Below are 20,323 nucleotides of genomic sequence, written 5' to 3'. Positions count from 1 at the left end.
TTCCAGATCTGATCCATCCATGCATTTTCTAACATGGTGCCTGTTTCCCCTGTTCAAAAAATAGGCTGCAAGATCTTTAGTTATTAGAATTTGAGTCAAATTGAGGCATTAATGTAAAAGTAGCTGGTTAGCAAGCATGCAGATCGTTGTTTTCCGTCACGTGTCGTCTAAGAAATGAGTCGTTATGAACAAACTCCATCCATTTTCTATGCCGCTTATCCCTTTCGGGGTCGTGGGGTCGTTATGAACAAACTCATCCTTCCTAAAAGTTTTCCCAGTTCACAGAGAGGTGTTGTCAGAAGAAGTGCAAGATAATGTTTACAAGAAATCTTTAATAAAAGACAAGTGTTACACCCTTGTAGAGAAGATTGACACAGATACACAACACACACACTGTCATAGTTGGTCATATATACAAACACATTATTCAAGCGAGTCCCATACAAACACATGTGCACACACCCGCACTCACACACACGAACAGAGAAAGACACTGATTACTACCACTGATTATCTTCCATATCCAAATATACCTAATGTATGTTTTTTTGGCCATTGGTACAGTACACTTTTGCACACAAAGGGGATGACTTGGAACGCTATAATGCATACAACATGACACAGGCTGTCCCAGTGTGCAGCAATGATCCACTGAGTGGAAAAACAGTCTAAAAAATTCCCTCATTGAATCAACGCAGCAGGATGTTACAACTAGCTTCATGGAAAAGGATGAAGAAGAAACAGGAAGATGAGAGCAAAAAGAAGGCAGAGCGTGTGAGCGGTCGGGGTGAGCGAGTGAAAAGGAAAAAGAAGGAGGCAGGGGAGACGAGCGAGAGAAGGAGCAAGAGGAGAAAGAGGTCAGGTGTGAGAGGTTAAAGCGTTCCTTCGTCCAGCAGTTTGTTGATGCCGTTGCAGATCTTCCTCAGAGAGAGTCTGTACTCCTCTGCGTCCCCATACAGCTCGGCCAGGAACTCCCCGTGGGCAAAATGGTTGAAAACGTGATCGATGCGGGCATGTGAGCGCGCGGTCAGGTGCTGCTCGACCAGGGTGTGAAGCAGGTCCCTGCACTCCAGCAGAAGCTCTGACAGAATATTCCTGTCAAAGGTGTACTCCACCTCGTAGAACGACACCGCCGTCATGGCCGCCTGGTTCATCTTCTTCTTGAAGCGCTCCACTGTGTCCAGCTCGTCGGGGCTGAACTGGTGGTTGCGGTACAAGATGCCGATCTTCAGGGCGATCTTGATGACGTCCTTGATGATCTTGTGGGCCTCCTTCTTGCTCTTGGTGAACTCCCGGCTCGTCTTGTAGAGCTCGTCCAAGATCTCGCTGCTGGTGTCGTCTGTCAGCATGTTGGCCACCACCATGGTCGCCATCTTGCTCAGGATCTTCTTCTGGGCCTGCAGGGCCAGGGAGCGAGAGTTAAAGCTCTCCTGTCCTGAGGGCACGGAAAAGAGAAACAAAGAGAGAGACAAGGTTTGCTGTTAGTCTGAAAGGTCAGAAATGTTGTTTTGGCCACTTGTGTGCCGTAAAACAAGCTGGAAACACAACACTGACATATTACCACACTATACAGCTAACAGTTGTGTATTCACACATCCAGCAGACATGGAACAACATCAGCATGTTTCTGTTCACCTGATGAACCTTACTTTAACATTCATTCTCCTTTTTAGCTCCGTTTTGGTTTCCACCAGCTCTTGAAAGACGCGGCTCTTTAGCTGCTAAATGCTCCACTATGTTCACCAGCTCGTCGCTAACTTTGCCTTTGCTTTGCTGTTGAGTAGAGTACTGATTGAGAAAAACAGTCCAAAACAAAAACTAAATCCTGACTGACTGACTGACTGACTGACTGACTGACTGACTGACTGACTGACTGACTGACTGACTGACTGACTGAAAGCAATTCTCTAAATCTGGGACCTTTGAGAGGACATGAGGTAAATGAACAGATCAGCAGACAGTGTGCTGCCTCTCTGAGAGATATTGAATGGATAAACTCAGGCATATTTCCATAAATACAGCAGCCTGAACTTGGGAAAAAGATGAAACACTTTTACAGTACATCTGTGTACACGTTCTTATTCTGATCTTTAACCACTCGCCTTAAATTCCAGCACAGTATGTTTACATGTAACAGCTGACTTTCATCAAGACAGAGCATTTGCAATGACCCGCTGTAATAAAAATAGGAGTCCTTCCTTTCTCCATCTGTCACTGACACCACTTTATCTTTCCATAAAGAACTCTGTGTGCTAAAAAAAAAGTGTGATCTTAACTATAGTTTTCTTACACAACAACAACAGTACGTTGTTACACAACTGTTGCTGTTGTGTAACGAAACAATTGGTCGCAGTATTTAATGTGATCTCAGCAGATATGAAGGCACAGCAGTGATCAGACCACTCTTGGATGATTCAGCTTATTTTTTTTGGCATCAACAAAAGCTAAATCCAATCTTGGATATGAAGAACTGCTACTGACTAAAAGTGAAAACAGTACTGAATTTAGATTTTTCCAAAGTTGCAAAAGTAACTCATGCAGAGTTCAGCCTGAACAAGTGGAAGCTGAGGAGCAGATGAAACGCGGCGCAGCCACATTCAGAGCAGGGCGGCGTCCTTCCTGCGGCAGACAGCGGTGTGGTTGGCCGACTATGGGAGGAATGACTATCTGCTCTGGATAACATCAAACAGCTGTACACCGATAAGAACCTCTCTGCACACTGCCTCTCTGCAAGTCCAGACTCATCACAGTTTAATGCCGTGTCCTACTCCTGTTGCAATTTTATCATAGAGGAGAACATCAAAGGCTGCCTGAGTCCTCATACAGCGATGCCAGCAGCTTAACATGTGTCTGTGTGAATGTGAGGAGTGGGAGGACGGAAGGGGGTTTTATTTAGGTGCCACCCAGCTACAAATTACACACCAGATAACTCCAATTATGATAAAAGCTCAGGAAAGACGCCTCACTTTTTTCCTCCTGAAGCCTGGGCACACTGTCAGCCTCTTCCTCCTCCACATGTATGTCCACAGAGAGAGAGAGGGAGAGAGAGAGAGAGAGTGGATGGGGGCGTCTTGCCCAGTCAGTTCAGCACAGAGCAGCAGATGAGCCCCGACTGAACGAGGAAAACCTGCTTTGTATTCGTTTTAACTTGATTAAAACAGACATCTATGTGGCCATGCAGAATTCACACCGTGATTGCATCATCTGCGTATGCGTGTCTATGTGTGTGTGTGTGTGTGTGTGTGTGTGTGTGTGTGTGTGTGTGTGTGGAGGATGACAATTGGGAGAAATCTTATCCATGGCATTTCATGTGAATGTGCTGAAGTGACATTTCATATGTTGGGCTGAAGCTAAATGACATTTCGTGTATATATAATTAGCCCGCGATGACATTTCCAGCTAATAAGGCAAATGTCTTTGTCTACAGTCATTTTCCAGTACATAAGATCAGATGTAGTGATCTGCAGCTTCATGAGTACGAGTGAGACCTATGTTTTGTCAAACACGGAGTGGGTGAGTACAGAGACGTCAACCCTGCAGAAATTATGTGCAATCTATATGAATACAACCCCAATTCCAAAAAAAGTTGGGATGTTGTGTAAAACAGAAATAAAACAGATTGTGATCATTTGCTGATCCTTTTGGACATACTCAGTTCAAAACAATGCAATATATTTAATGTTTGACCTCGTCAGCCTCAGTCATTGTTGGGAATATCTGCTTTCTCAGACTTTGATGCAGCAACATGTTTCAAACAACTTGGGACGGGAGCGACAAAAGACAGGGAGAGCTGACGAATCCTCACCTGTTTGGATCATTCCACAGGTAAACAGGTTCATTGGTAACAAGTGGCAGTATCATGATTGGGTATGAAAGGGGCATCCTGGAAAGGCTCAGATGTTCACAAGTGAGGATGGAGCGAGGTTCACCACTTTGTGAACATGTGATTGTGTAAATGATGTTGCTGCATGGGCTTAGGACCACTGACACAGACAATGCAAATGACTGCATTCTGTTTTATTTACACTTTAAGCTGCATCCCAACTTTTTTTTTAATCAGGGTTGTGCACTGTTTTTTTTTTTCTAACATTTTATAAAAGTCAATAAAAGTCAAAAATCAAACTCCTGATTGTGACATAATTTCTGCTTTTCCAGATTGTGTTTGAGTGCAAATCTTCATATGACATTTCACACTTCTTGTGGTCAGCATGTTAGCTAACAATTGCCACTTCACACTCAGTACATGGGACAACATAACCATAGATTTGGGATAATTTTTCTGGTGACCTGTCAACTGGAAGTCTCTTCTTCTAGCTCTGTTTTGGTCTCCTGAGGGTTATATCTGGATATTTAGCGGCTAAATATTTTCCTTTCTTCACCAGCTAGCAGTCCATCTGCCTTTTGGTGCTGGACAGGTAGTGAATGTGGTTTTATTAAAGATTTTTCCCTTGAAAACAGCGAACAAGACTGATGAGAGTGGTGAGACTGAACCAAAATCTTTAATTTCCGACCCATGAAACCAAAACGAAAAGCTGAACGATGCTGAAACATTGAGCACAGCTGAGGAGAATTTCAGTCTGGAGATAATTCTCTGTGTGTTTGTCACTATGAGTGGAATAAGAATATTAATTAGTGCAGCTTTGAGTAAATTAGAAATTCAAGGAAATAATCAAAAAGTACATCTTCTACACGAGTGGACAGATTAAAATTAACTGTTCTGTGCTCTTTGTTGTGTGCAAGGATCCATTCTGGATCCATGAAGGATGTTCAAAGTACAAATCTATCCTCACCTATAATAAACTGTGGCCAGAAGCAACACACAATACTAAGAGCAGCCTCCCATGACTTTATACTCATCAACCAACATTAGTCCGGGAGAAGCGCGCTAGTGTCTGATCCCTGCAGGCTGCTGTTTAGAGACTGCTCTTAAGAGACCGCATGGGAGGTGACGAATAGATAACACAGGTAAGCTTACCAGCGATGTGGTAATTTCCATGATATTCCAACAGCAACATGAGGACATATAACTGTGGTTTTCATTAGGCAGATCTGTGCCTCTCATCAACAGGCTCTCTTTGTCACTGTTATTTCCTGTTTCTCTGAAGCAGCTCTTTGTTCCAGTGAGCCTCTGATATTCAGAAACCCAACTGGATAGATTTCTGAAACCCTGGCACACTGATAAAGGTGACAGCTTACTCCATAAAGACGGCCTTGTCAGACCAATGGTCGTGCAGTCTATTTGGATTTGGATCCTACCAGTATGTGAGGCCTGTCCCTTCCTAAATGAATCCTCTTCTTTGCTATTAAACAACCCACATCTGCAACTGTCACCGCAAAGGTCAGTTTAACTCATAACTGGAAACGGCTCTGCATAAAAGCAACTGATTTGATCTTTTCTTTTTTAGTGCAGAGCTAAAAGTAGACTAATTATTCTTCGGCCACCCCCCAACACACAGCCTGGAGCCTGTTTCTGAGGACCAGCAGGTGGCTATCGAATCTCTCAAGTCTGTTTGCACATCCCAGAGTGACGAGGAATGTAAGCAAAAGTGAAGGAGTGTGGGGGGAAAGGATTCTGTGAAGAATGGACATGAGGCTGCTTGAGGTGTGAGTCAGCGTGCTGGGGAAGGAGCTGGGTGATTCAGAGTCTGGCTGGAGATTTTAGCACATACAGTAAGTGAGGGTAGATGATTATAAGGGTGCACATGGAGGCTCTGAGAAGTCCGAGCTCTCACACACACACTGCCTGTCACCCAGAGGCTGGGATGAGTGACATGCATGAGCCAGAGTGTCAGAACGAGTTAGAGGAGAGTCCAAGCTGTCGGGGGAGAGATGGCTAAAAAAACTGTCTATCCTCTTACTTATCTTTCTCCTGCTTTCACACTTTCTCTCCGGCCTGCTCATTATTTCCCCTGCATCGCTGTCATGTGTGAAGCTTTCACAAAACAAAGTGGGTTTTCTGTGTAGCATGTGGGAACAAGTCACTGAAAGCGGACCAGCTCTCCGCCGCTGCAGGGCCAGTGCGAGCCATCGGCCCATCAAAGCGGTTATATAAGAGTGTTTTGGGAGTTGGTGAAGTTTACTTTTAACATCAGGATTAGTAAGGTGCTTGCTGCTCTCTGGCCGCGGCTGTTGACTAGACAGTCTCTCTTTGTTCCGGCTGATGTTTTTAGAGCACTGAGTCAACAGTTTCTGCTGCGCTGCATCAGAACATACATCCAGTGTGGAACATGGAGACCAGCCAAACCTGCCCTGCTAAAGGTGGCGTTCTGCAAAAAAAGCCAATCTGGACGGATTTGATTTCAGTTCAGTCAGACTTTTATATTAATGATGTGACCATTTATAGCAAATTGCTTCTGTCAAAAGACTTGAGCAGAAATAAGGACTGGAAAACTTATTTTCTCTAAAAGTAATAGTTTGACATTTGGCTTTTTTCAGTGGACAAACAGCAGAGTCAGCTTTATCTTTAGAGACTTTGACTCTGGTATTAAGTTGACTTAATGGTGACTTCCAGTTTCATGAGCAATTTACAGTAAGATAGACACAGGCTAAAACAGCTAACAAACAAAGCTTAAAAAGATAAAATGAACATAGTACTATTATGTATAGGTGCATGTGCCTTCACATTATGTGGTGTGTTGTGATGGGTCTGCACAGATGACTGTCTATATAGTGATCCAGTGCTAGCAACACCATATCGTAGGAGCTAAGTAACGCTGCAGCATCTTTTGGAGTTCCAGAGTGGTGGATACTGTGCCAGGCAATGTGGAAGCGCAGTGCAAGACTATTGTTTTTCCACTGTAATCTGAATTCACCTTCAGATCAGATGAGAAAATTGAGTCAAATACGGTGAATGTAAGGCTGCAGCCAGCAACAGTGTAGCTTAGCTTAGCACAAAGACAGGAAACCCAGCCCAGTTCTACCCAAAGATAACATAATCTGCCTACCAGCATCTCTAATTAACACGTAACACATGACGTCTGCCTCAGTTGTTTTTATTTTGCTCCGTCTGCCCCTCTGTCCCTGCCTTCAGCATCTCTGAGGACTTTTCCACACCTGCCATTCTCCACCTGTCCACCAGATGCCCTGAGACTTCCCCCACCAATCCTGGTCACCTGACTCCCACATGCACCTGTTCACCTGGTCACATTCCTAAATCATTACTTACTGATAGACAAACTGCTCCAGCGTCATCTAGATGGTTAATCAAAACATAAATAAGCCTTCTTTGGAAGTTAAATGACCCTCACACTTTAGCAGATTTATTATTTCTGCACAGCAATAAAGCTCAATACTATGTGACACGACTTGCTAATGTGGACATTTCTGTGGCGTGCTGGGCAGCTGGGCTGTGAGACGGGGTCCTGAGGCTTGTGTTGGTCTCGTTCCAGAGAAACCAGAGGAATGAGCCATTAGCAGGACCAGCAGCTAGCACCGACGAGGGCCGACTGGCCTTTGCTGAGTCAATGCTGGAGGCACTTGTGGGCTTAACGCTGCAGAAAAACACACATTTGACTGAGGCAACTGTGTGAGTGTGTGTGCGAATCCATGTGGGTGTGTGTGTGTCCTTCAGTGGCTGCTGGGCTTCATGTCTCGACAGCAGAATAAACAACTCCAAGATAAATAGAATACAGTCATCATCGCAAAGTAGGAGAGAGACTGCTTGTTTACAGGGATGATCAAAGACGTTCATCTGTATACAGTATATACACATTTTATCTATTTATTATCTGGAAATGAAGTGAACTGAACTGAGTTTAATGAAAAAAATGGATGCAAAAAAAGTCTAAAACTACAGCATCTGTATTAATAAAACTGTTTGTCATTTATTTCTGCAGCCACTAATCATGTGATGTTGTTGCTCTGAACCATTCAGAGCTTCTGCAGGGCTCAAGACCCTGACAGTATCAGGTATCTGAAGCACACGCACGCACACGCGCGCACACACACACACAAAGAAAACACAATGCTTGATCGTTGCTTCCCTGTTTGGCGTTGCTAATGACAACATGTTCATGTTTAGTATGGGACAAAACCAGGTCACACTCTCTGCACAGGTGCATGGGATGTTTTTTTCCCAGATAGACACAGCAAAATATGTTCACCACACCTGCTCGGATGTGCCCACACAACAGACACAGGTGTTGGTGCACAATCATTCTGTTAGGGTTGCATAGGATGAAAGTGTGATAGTCAGACAGAGACAAGAAGAAGAAAGAAAAGGATAAAGAAAAAGATATATTTAGCATACTCTCGATGGCGTGTCACCTGTCGCTCCTTCCTCTAAACATTATTAATTCAAACAACCAGACAATAACAGTTGCTGACAGGCAATCTAGCTTTGAGATGCAGAAAGGTAGGAGAGGTTAGGAGTCTTTGTGGTGACTGACAAAAAAAAAGTGATTCAGCTCTCCAAAGCTTCCTTAGAGCCCAGTCATAGCCATCACCAAAATTCCCTTCTGTACATTTACTTTCCATATGCAACCTATTTTCCATTCATAGGCGGTAATGTATTGTATAACTAAGTAGCCAATACAGGCCTCTCTGAAATGAATGGTTGCCAGGCCATTCTTTACACCCTGTAAATGCTAAAACGGCAATAATTTTCCAGACATTTTCCTTTTCAGATACTTTCTTTTATAAGGGAAACAGCAGCACAGCGTTAATCTCGTTTTGCCTCATGTGTACTGTAAAGTTGGATTTCTGCAGCAGTTACATGTATTTCACATATTAGAGTTTAAAGTTTGCCAGCTTATACTGTGCCAAAAAGTCCAGGAAAAGCCCGCGGTAATAAAGTCTGTCACCCATCAGCACTGCTGTGTCCCAAAGGCAACGTTATCAATGTATGGAGACTAAGAAAATGTGAGGGGAAATGCTCTCTGTGCAGCAGAAGTGAACAGGGGTGACAGCTTGACTTCCACTTCTTTAGCCATGGCCTCTTCATCTGCTTTTGGTTTCCACTAAGGAGTCGCTGTAGACTCTCTCTGGCTGCATTTACAAGGCTTGAGGAAAACAATGGAGTGGGTCATTCAGCAACAGTAAAGGGGTTTTTAATGGCCTGCAGGGTTAGTGTTAAGCAAGCCTGAGAGGCCAGTGGACTGGAGTGGGGAGCAGAGGATGATGAGTCGTGCCAGCTGGTACCAGAGCTCGACTGTCGGAGCTGGAGAAGAGAAATATCAACTTTCCAGCTTCACCCTGCAAGGCTGCAAGGTTCATGTTTGTCAGTTCACTCCTGCGGTTTCACATGCACACACATGCTTACAGACATATGGCAAATAGTGTGTAAAGATAAATCATGATGCAAGCCTTCATACATGAGGAAAGAGCTGCAGAATTATCCAGCACCGGAATAAACTGAGGCTCTGAACCTACAAAGGCTCTGTACTGTCGTGTCTCCGACTCCCACAGCTAATCAGAAGATGAGTCAAACACACCACCCCTGCTCACTCTCTGTCTCTTATAATGCATGTGTGTGTTTATGGATCTAGATCAAGCAAGTGGGGATGACAAAGATCTAGAAAGATATGCTCTCTACTGAGAGAAAGCGAGAGAGTCACCGTATAGTGTAGTGCATTAATGTGCATTATTCATGACTTGTAAAATTTGACTCTGAGCCAGTTTCCAAAGGGCACTCTGATCATTCACCGCACCATTAACAGCTGCTCAGGATGTAGAGGGGCATCCAGACCTTTAGGGTTAATAAATAACTCTATTTTAATACCGTAATGACTCTCATTTGTGTGAAGTGGGGTCACAGAGTTTAAAGTTCATTGCCTTTTATAGATGTGGATCATGTAGCGTCTGGCTGAAACTGGAACGTGCAGGTTACAGCTGAGGCTGGTGAGGCTTTACTGGAAGAACGAGTAATAGCAGGAAATACAGATTTATGCTCCTCGCTGATCCGTGAGGCTTATAAAAGGAACACTGCTGTGTAACCTTTATGGACAAGACAAACATTTTTTTTGTTGTTGTAGTAATGGTTTGTGCAGGTGTTACTTGTCTCGGCTTCAACTCAGTTTTTATTACCCAAATGGGGAATCGTCACAAAAACAAAACAAAGCATGGAGATAAAGGAAAGGAATCAGGGGAAATGCCAAGTGCAAAACAACTGAGAAAGAAGATGAATGGATGTTAGTAAAATCACTTTGGTGAAGTTCCTCATTAATGTTGGGGTTAAAAGTGCAATAAATGTTCAGATTAAGACCTGATCCTGTGAATCACTTATATATGATCTTTTATCCTGACAAGAGGATGACAAATAGCAAATGGCTGCAGTGCTTTCCCTTGAAAACCTGGCCACAAGTGCAGTAATTCAACAGATTTATGCTTGACTTGTTAAAACTTTACAGCTATATCGGTATCAGCGTGCATTTCAACCAATATGTAAGAAAGTGCAGTACAGACATGCCAAAGATATGTCTGAGGCAGCAGCAATGCCCTTACATGGTTTGTTCGTGCACATAAGCACTGACAGGTTCATCTGCAAAGTGTCGCACTCACAAAAATTGTTGACAATCTTTAATAAGTTGAATGACATAGTCTGCTAGGTGGACATTATTTGAGTAATAAGGAACACAAAATCAAGTCTCTAATCAACCTTTTGGTATAACTTTGCTCTGAATAATATGTAACTGTCCTTATTTTGTGATCTACAAAAGCTCAAATGTGAGTATACAGTATTGGTTAAAAAAAAGAAAAAAAAGAAGATGGATTTGATTGAATGGAAACGTCCAAACTACTGCTAACAAGCTGTCTAATTAACGTGGAGTACAGTATAGGATATTCTCTGCCTACTGCTCAGAATTCATGGTAATGGGCATAATGGATGAAAATCACCTGTTAGGAGTGTTTGCGTAATGAAGAGGTCTGATATATCAGACAGTGTTTGAATCTGAAGTGTGTTTATCTTGAGACTGGTCTAAGTGCCTGTGCTGTGGCGAACAGTCCAGGGAAAAGCACTTAGGAGCCTCTGTGAGACAGGAGGGACACAAGAACAGATTGCTTTTGGCCACAGCACAACTGTGTTTAATGCTCCATCCCTCATCTATTTCTTTGTCTCCTTCTGTCTCTTGGTTTTAATGGCCACGTCCCTGTAGAGCTGAAGCAGAGAGATGAGGCGAAATGAGGCAGTGGTGGGAGATGTCTGATTGATTAATGTGCCGCTGGCTTGATCGCTCGTCACAAGGAGAGAGAGAGAGAGAGAGAGAGAGAGAGAGAGAGAGAGAGAGAGAGAGAGAGAGAGAGAGAGAGAGAGAGAGAGAGAGAGATATCAGCGACTTGACCTCCACCTTTAGCCTTGTCCTTGTCTTTCATTGCTGTCACTTCTTGTTATGAAGACCAGAGACGCGGCTGGGCCACAGAGGATGAGAAGCGGTATCCAGGATGTAGAACAAGATTGGACTGCAGGGTCCTGTGAGATGCCTGCCCTTTGACCTGTCCTCTGCTGTAAATCTAACGTCTTCACCAGCTGTGGTTCGCTGATGTCTGCCATTGTTTCGCTCGTAAAGAGCCGGGCCACAGTTGGTTGGTTAAGCGGGCATGGGAACTGGCTGCAGGCTGTCTCCCTTCTTTGCCTCCTTCCTCTGGGAGCTTCTCTGGAAAACTACTCTGTCACGATCATCCGACAAATCCTGTCAGGTTTGTGTTGGTCGAGGGACAAAACAATGTACTCGAATGAATGACAGATGTGCTTCTGTCCGCTGATCATTCATAGAACACAATCAGAACTCAAACAGATTTTACATTTATAGCGTTAGGAACTCTGTGAACCTGTACTGGCTCACAGGACGAGGTGCATTTTACATTTTTGTCAACAATAAGTGCGGTTTGTTTGGAATACACTGAAGAGAAAGTGGGTGGATAACCACCGTGACGGGACAAACAAAGATAAGAGTGCCAACTACAGTTAACCATCGGCGAGCAATAATGCAAGGGAATGTGAGACAGCACAAGAAATGCTGCTCAGTTGATGTGATGAGTGGGAAACACAGCTGAGCAAAAACTCCTATAGACAACCACCTCTAAATATTGTTTGACTCATGAAACAGTGGCACTCCATTTATAGGAAGCTGGGTACAAATGTGTGGGTGTGTGGACCGTAATGATAGACTGTGAGACTGAGGCCTAATAAAACACAGAGGAGGATAAAATATTGGGGCTTTCCTGACTTTGTCCGGCCTAGAACCCGGATAGAAAGTTCCCTTAACTTTTTCCATCTGAAATAAAGAAACTAAGCTATTTACAAAGAGAGAAAGAGGGCAAGAGAAAGAGGGAGGGGGTGTGGGCAGCGCTGGCAATATGTACATTTTCATTTCACACCATTCAGTCAAGATTAGAATAGAAGTGAGCAGAAGAAAGCAAGAAAAAAGAGAGGAAAGAGAATATGTTTGCTTGAAAAATGCATGGATGAGAAAATAAATATACAGTCGCAGCCATTCTGAATGTCTGCGGATGTGTCACTCCGTTTAAAGGGAGCGTGGAGGAGTGATGGGAGGAAGGATGGAGGAGGTGGTGGTGGTGTTAAAGAAAGAGATGTGAAATCATATGTCCATATTTCGATTGTCTGGATCCTGTCAAAGTCCCTTTTCGTCAGACACAGACCCACACGGCATCAAACGCATCTCCTCACCCTCGTTCTTCACATCATCTGCAGCTGTGTTAGGAGCTGGCTGTAGCGCGTCTTTTTCTCTAACGTTCAAGAAGCTCTCGTCTCTTTTTGTCCATCTCTTCCTCTCTGTCCATTTCTCACCACATCCACAACACTGAGCTGAGCGTGAGTGGCAAGGAAGTAAGTGTTTTCCGGCCCCGGGTGAGTCGCTCCTCTCATAGACCTCGGCCAAGTCTCAGCATGCCGTGGCATCGTTCACAAAGAGACACGCACGTGCATGCAAACGCACGCACGCACGCACGCACGCACGCACACACAAATACATGCATGCACAATTGTGCGGGGCTTGCCAGTTTTCCCCATAACTTTGGCCCCCTGGTTTGTTTACTAGTTCACCCACTCTAACCGAGTTTACGTAAAAGTGAGGCACTGGGAAGCTTCGAATCACTAGAAGCCTCGTCTGTCATTGTCCTTATATAGAGCTGAAGCACGGCCCCCGGCTCCAGCTACCCTCTCGACCACAGGCATCCATAACTCAGTGGGTTTTCTCATAGAGGGTTGCTGTCATGTAAAACTGAAACATGCTCCAGGTCTATTATTTATGTTACATGGGTATTTATGCACTGGATGATAAAATCTGAAGATCTTAACACTTTAACAAAGTTGAAATAATGATTTTATTAGCAGTCCACAATTACAGTTCCCATGAGGCTTTGACGGCTTGTTAATGGCTAACGGGAGGCTGAGGGGATCACGGTGATGTTTCTAATTACTAGCACTTAACTATGTTGAGAAATTCTTTTTTTTTAATGCTGAAAGAAATGCTGACAGAGAGATTGCACTGAGTTACAGAAGCTAGTGGAGCAGTAGCTATCCTGGACGTGACTTCAGGACTTCAGGACGTGACACAACATTTAGCATTTAGCATTTAGCAACCACAACATTCCAATGGCAAACGTCATATGCTTTTTTTTTTAATTTCAAATGACGAAGTGTACAAATGCTACTAGCCAGTACAGCTGCAGCCGCGATGTTCTCAAGGAGACAGATGTTCAGAAGTTCGTGTTCAGGAAGCAAAAGTTGGCCAGGACAGGGGGCGGGGTTTTAGCTGTCTGTGCGGCCTCAATTAAAAGGTTGCTCTTACTTTGATTGGAGTGATAAAACTGGATAGACTTTGAGCTTTGGCCTTGAAGGCCCTCTCTATGCATGACACGCTTTAGTGTGAAGCCAGAGCGCTGCTTCTCTCTTGGCTGCCAACCCACCGCTAACTAATGACCAGGAAATAACTGTGGTTCATACACACACACACACACACACACACACACACACACACATGCAGGCGCACACACACTCATAGGTTTGTTTATGACTTTTAGCGAGTACATTCCTTCTTTCAGCTTAACCCTCTCCACTACCAGCCCAAACCTAATCCTTCCATGACTTAATTCAAATCCTCGCCTTTAAGGAAAACAGACTGTGGAAGTTTAGTTTCCATTATTACCCATGAAATGTCTAAACCCACAAATGTAATTGCCACATTTACTAGTCCTGTCTGTTCTGCTGCCCTCGACCTCCCAGAGGCAAATAGTTCTAATAACACACTTAATGTGACAACTGTTGTGATATATTATGCTGAACATACATTCTGCATGCTCTACTCTTTCCTAAAACTAAGCGATAGCGCTATAATCAGCGCAGTTAGTTGAGTTGAACCAGAGTTAAGTGTGAAAAGCTTTGTGTGTAATTGCCTCCTACTCTACCTAGTTTTCTAATGCCTTTTTGCTGGCATGATATGCACGTGGGAGAGGAGAAGTCTCCGTTTAACTTGATATAATCTGCATGGTAAAGCTATATTAGGAGAAGGTGGGGAAGACAAAGCCAGACTGCAGTGGCTTCCGGAGGCACATCAGACTTTTCACTGGCACTAATGATGAAAACAGTTGTGACGTCTGATGTGGAACCGGACCTAAAAAGCCAAAAGACTTCCCTCAAAAAAGGGAAAAAAAAGAGCGAAAGAGCGCCTCGTATGTGCAGGATTCACAGAACTAGATACCTGCACAGGCTCAATGCACCACTGACGCCAGCCCTCCCTCAAACAGCTCGCTTCTCACACCAGGCGCCACCAGTGACTGTTTGCTTTACTCCGACTGGCCCTCCAGTGAAACCACTACCTTCTCCTCCTCCTGAGTGTGTGTCTGTGAGGCCTTGTCAAAATGCCGCTGTGGTCTAATTCCATGTTTCAGTAATGGCTCAGCCGTGGGGGGAAACAATTCTCTCTCCAAATGTCCCACAAACACTGTGAAATGCCACAGTATTATTGTGTCAGAGCATGCATGTGCCTACACACCAACCAGAGACCTGGGAGCTTTAGGATTTGTCTTTTGCTGCCGCGAGAGGAAAAAACACTTTCTCCTGAGTCGTCTTTTCCACTTACAGCTTCGCTCCTGTTTTTTTTTTTTTCTCAGTTCATGTTACAATTTTCCAGAACCAGCTCCTGGTGTTTTGAGTGTGTGTGCGTAGAGGGCTGGGGTGCAGCGAGCACTCTCCATCTGTGGGCCAGATTAAAGGCAGGAGGGGAGAACAAATCAGGGATGCATGTGTTGCGAGACCAGGGGAATGAGCAAGAAGAGTGTGGGCATTTTTTTAGAGTGTGTGTCTGTGGATGGGAGTGTTTCAGTGTATGCAGGGCTGGCCCACTCTGCCTGTCTCTCATGTGTAAAGCATGTGGCCAGTCTGCCAACATGGCAATCATGAGGCAGAAGCTGTCCTCTGATTGCCGGCTGCTCCTGGCTCGGTCTAATGCAGCAGTGATTTATTTTCTAGAATCTTTCAAGTGTTTGTGGAAGTGTGGATCAGTGGCAATTAGCCGGGGCAATAGAGCTGAAGAGTTTGTCCGTATGCGAATGTGTGAATGCTGAAGATCACCTCTCCGCGGATTAAAATTTCGGTTGTGTCATCAAACAACATCTGCAGTTTTTTTTGTTTGTAATGGAAGCACAGCAACAACCCTCATGCCCTTATGCATCTCACAGCTGTTATTATAATAGCCGAACAGCTCCTCTTTTCAACAAGTCCGCTTTCCATAGAAAATATGAAGTAAACACAAGTGGCTGGAAATAGCTCTGCAGATGGCAGATTGGGTTATGGTGTTACAGTGCGTCGCATCACCACGGTGAATCAGCCAAAAGTGGACCGTGGGCTGATTATTCACCAACACAATATCAGACTAATATAACAAAAAAATTGGAACCAGAATGCAGCCGTATCTGCAATGTGGCCTCCAGCAGTCCTGCAGCACAACAGGTGTGCCTCGCTTTGACTCATAATCAAAACCAGGTGTGGTCACCTCCACTCTGCCACAGGAAGGAAGGACAGGACTGCCAGATGAATCAGTCTGTGGGTTCTGGTATGGTCAGTGGCGTGCTCATTGCATGACTGGATGATTACGGGAAAAAATGTGAGCCTTTGTGTGAGTGCGTGTGTCTGTGTTTTGTGTAAGGTCTAGGAGGTATTTCTTTGACAGCAGTTACAGCTGAGCTCTGCGTATTATGGCTGGTCTTTGGGCTTTAACACAACAAAAGGTACAGAGAGCAGTAGAGCAAAGGTAGAAAAGCATTATGCCTCTGTCTAGTGATTTTGTCTCACTCTATAGTCGCTATCCTGACTCTCACATGATAACCTGTCATAAAAACATTAATTATACCTGACAAAACTCTGCCTGCAAAAGTTCTTTTGTGTGGGTTTTTGCGAATTTTTGGGGATGAGGTAACAAACAAACACAGGTTATATGAAGTCACGCTGAATCATTTCCATTGCAGCTAAAAAGAGCACAGTAGAAAAGCCTTCGCTGCAGACACAGCAGCAGCCAGCCGCTCATAATGCAAGTGCAAGACTGCTGAAGTCTTATCAGGGAGAGGACTAACGTTTCAACCAACAGAACCTGTTTAACATGCTGCCTTTTGTCCAAACCCACCTGGTGTTATCGCTTCGTCTAACTCCATCGGAAGCATTTGATGAGTTCACGACTTTTTAAGTGGAAATTTCCGCTAGAGTTTTGATGCATGCTGATGTTTTTAAATTGCTTTTGTTGTCTATGGTTTTCCTAGTCCTAGCAGGATGATAAAATGCAAAGCACACAGAATCACTCAACCATCTGTTTATACTGTCTTTCTATAGCCATCTAACAACAATGTTCTCATGACCTACACCGGTCGAATGCCTACAATAATGCGTCTTCTTGACTTCCACATGTTGAAAACACCACCTCTCGTGTTTCACGTGAATGCAGCATAATCTGCAGCTGATTGGACCAAGGTCAGGCATACTCTCTGGTGTTTTACAAAGGCATTGTGGGAGATGAAAAACGGAAGAAAAATACAAGATAGAGAGAAATTTGGTGCAACTGTGATATGCAGGAATGTCCCAAACATCGCTAATTGCCACTAAAAACAGAGTCTTAGGGTGAATTTAAGGGAACAGAGAACTCTAAGATGTCAGTCTCATCCTCTAACGACAACCACTTACAGCTCAAGGGCAAAGGAGAGGGCTGAAGGGTCAAAGCCACCTGAAACAAAATACCCCAATATTTACACTGCTGAAGTTTTGTGCCGGAGCACATATTAAAAGCATAGATCAATCACACATCCCTCATGCACGTACCCAGTAATAAGGGTCATGTTTGTGTACAGCAGCACTTTCAAAATATGCCTGTTTTCAAAATACTTTCACTCAGGTTTCTTGACCTTATGAAGTGAGTCACACCAGTTTTTTTTCACTGGCAGTGGACCAAAGAGTAGAAACTGCGACATGGCTGCAAAGTGCGATGCGTTTTGAGTATGACTCAGGCTCATGCTTTGTCTTGACTGGGAAAAATGTCACTCTGCTTTTGCTCTCACATCACCCTAACTTTTCAACCTGTGTAGCGCCAGGCCAAAAAAGAAGAGCTTACATGCGTCCTCTTACATGACAAAGACTATCCAACTGCTGCCTGAAGCTTCAGCAAATCAAAGCTTCTGTAGGAAAACGCTTCCATGATTTATCTCTGGCCCAGTCTCTGGAAAACAGAGTACATCCTTCACGTGAAAGTGAAATGGATCTACATATTCAGAGTTTTGATGTTTTAACCTTGAGCTGTCTGCCTTAAATTGGCAGATGATACATACGCATCATCACCTGCTGGTGATATGCATAAAATATCTCCTGTTTCTCATATTAAGGTTCTCCTCCCATTGCAAATGGACCAGACAGACAGACAGACAGACAGACAGACAGACAGACAGACAGACAGACAGACAGACAGACAGACAGACAGACAGACAATGGGCCAGATGGACAGACAGATGGTTAGAGTTCAGCACAGCATTATTAACATACAAAGCCCTATGCTGTCAAATAAACAGGCAGCACCACCATCAACAATATTACACCATCACTAACTAACACAACAACATACTCTGATAAATTATAAATGAAGTGTTTGACATGTATAGCAAATCTGCTGATAGTACCCAGGGGCAGTCCATACATGTGCCTGATGGAAAATAATTCTGGTATTTGGTAATCATCAATCTGAATCTTTATATATAAAAGCAAATGGAAAAGTTCCAGTTCTGGATGACATATAGTGCAGGTATTTGACTCTTCCAGTTTGCTGCGTCATGTTGTAAAAGCCTCCTGGATCTTTGAACTCAAACTTATCTCCAGAAGGCTGTTTCATCTCCTGGCTTGAATTTTCCACAGGATCACAGTTCAGTAAATCGCCCACATGCGTGGAATGTTGGAAAACAACCAGTAAGAGACATTAAACTTTCAGGAGTGTTTGTTTGAGCATCTGCATGTTTAACGTTCGAGTCCAACTTTCATCGTTGTGATAAATCTTTGCAATCCTGTCCTGTGACACTACAAAGTGTGCGCAGCAGAATTTATTTCTGAAACAGCCACAAACGGCTTCCAGTAAACTTCCAGAATCTAAACATTCCCGTGCTGCACGAGTGTGAGATGCACCACAGACAGGAGGACGACTTCAGGGAGGCTGTGCTCTCTTGTAGCTGGACGTGTTGATGAATAAACTGGCTGCACGTGTCAGAGCTTGCCTGTTCCTGGTGGCGACTGAGCCGGCTTTCATTCGCACACTCAACAAGGCTCTGCCAGTCACCAGCATCAGAGTGTGCATCCATCAGAGCCTACAGCAGCTTGCCCTTGATACATGTCAGAAATGAGCCAGAGATACTGGATAAGCGTGACTCTTGATCTCTTCATTTTGGGGACATTAAAAGAGGTATTCACATGGTTAGGCAAGTGGCATTTTGAGAGAAATGGCACAGAGCTGATGAGCCCCAGTGACAAAATGCATCTGTGTTGAGGGTCCAGCATCTGATAAGATTCTGGAAGATTGTGAACATGGAAAGCAGGCGGCATGAACTCACTGACCCTCTGGATGAACTATAGTTTAGAATGCATTTGCTTAAAATCCAGTTATGACAACATGTCAGAAAGTGATGCTGTACTTGCAGTAAGGGTCTTGATGCTTACCTGGGGAGAGGTCTCCGTCACTCTGCTCTCCAGAGTCTGAATCCATCTTCCCCTGCAGGACACTCGGAGGCTGCAGAAGCTCTCTGATTCCTCTTTCTTCTTGTTCCCGTTCCTCTCCAGGGAGTCTTCTGCTTTCTTCACCCGGAGAGAAAAAAAAAAAGCAATTTCTTGTATTTTTTTTTCTCCTGGTGAGCTAAACTTCCCCTCCCAGCCTGGATCACTGTAGCAGTGAGGAATGCTACTGGGCTGATTTGCTGAGCTGTCCTCCTTTTTTTCCCTTTTGCTCTCTTCTCTTCTCCTGACTCCCTCAGTTTCCCTCTTTCCTTCTCCCTCTCATCTACTTTCCCCGGTTCTGATGCTCCCTCCCCTCGCTCACTCTTGGTCCGTCCCCCTCTCGGTCTCTCCCTCCCTTGTCCCTGCCACTCTGTCCCTCCTCCTCCTCCACCTCCTCCTCCTCTCGTTCGGTGCTGTCACACTCAGCCTCTTCACGCTCTCTCCACTCAAACTCTTTCTCTACCTCTTTCTGTATGCTGTAAGTGCCGTCTCTTCCTCTCTCTCTTCCTCTCTCCCTCCCGCTCTGTGTCTCTGGGTAAGAGTGCTGCCTGTGTTTTAACAGAGCAATGGGAGAGACTCATTCATGGCGACTTGAAATTCATCTCCAGCAGTAAAAATCCCATGACCCCTTGTTACTGGCTGTTATAAAATCAGTCACTTACTATCTGAGGTGGTCACATGAAGTCAGGCCAGGTTACGGTTTTACAGTAATCATGGAATGGGTCTGAAATGTTTTTTGGTTGTTTAAATCAAAGAGAAAAGCAGTTTTTGAGTTGTCTTAAATGATGATTCACATTTGAAGGAAAGTCCACAAAACTCGCATGACTAATTGTGTGCTTTCCATCACTAATCACTTCTATCCAAGCCCTGGTTTTGGTTTCTTCTTACAGAAATGGATTTGTTTTCATTTGTTGCACAGAACTGCTCCTTGTTTTTGACGATGATTTGATGCTCAAGGTTGCTCCCGCTTGCAGTATTTCATAGCTGGACGACAAACAGCTGCCTTTTCAAATGCATGAAATCACTTTCACAGTCTCCATATTTGTCTCCTGGGTTTGGTTTTCTTATTACTTAGCTTATGAAAGCCTACTGTGAAATTCAGAATGTCAGTGTGTCCTTGAGCGTCAGAGCGCT

The 20,323-nt window shown here is 44.2% G+C and overlaps 1 protein-coding gene across 1 annotated transcript; it reads right to left on the bottom strand.

The window, feature by feature from the left end:
- Positions 1-312: 312 nt before the first annotated feature.
- On the bottom strand, positions 313-19,633 carry tnfaip8l3 (tumor necrosis factor, alpha-induced protein 8-like 3). Its single transcript, XM_070970494.1, has 2 exons — positions 19,136-19,633; positions 313-1,435 (listed from the first exon to the last, which is right to left on the bottom strand). The coding sequence occupies exons 1-2, from the start codon at positions 19,179-19,181 to the stop codon at positions 873-875; spliced, it is 609 nt and encodes a 202-aa protein (XP_070826595.1). The 5' UTR covers positions 19,182-19,633; the 3' UTR covers positions 313-872.
- Between the last annotated feature and the right edge of the window lie 690 nt (positions 19,634-20,323).

This window comes from Chaetodon trifascialis, chromosome 1, assembly GCF_039877785.1.
Source record: "Chaetodon trifascialis isolate fChaTrf1 chromosome 1, fChaTrf1.hap1, whole genome shotgun sequence".
NCBI classification, from domain to species: Eukaryota; Metazoa; Chordata; class Actinopteri; order Chaetodontiformes; family Chaetodontidae; genus Chaetodon; species Chaetodon trifascialis.
Note: the sequence above shows the minus strand (reverse complement) of the source record. Positions and strands in the feature narration are given on the sequence as shown.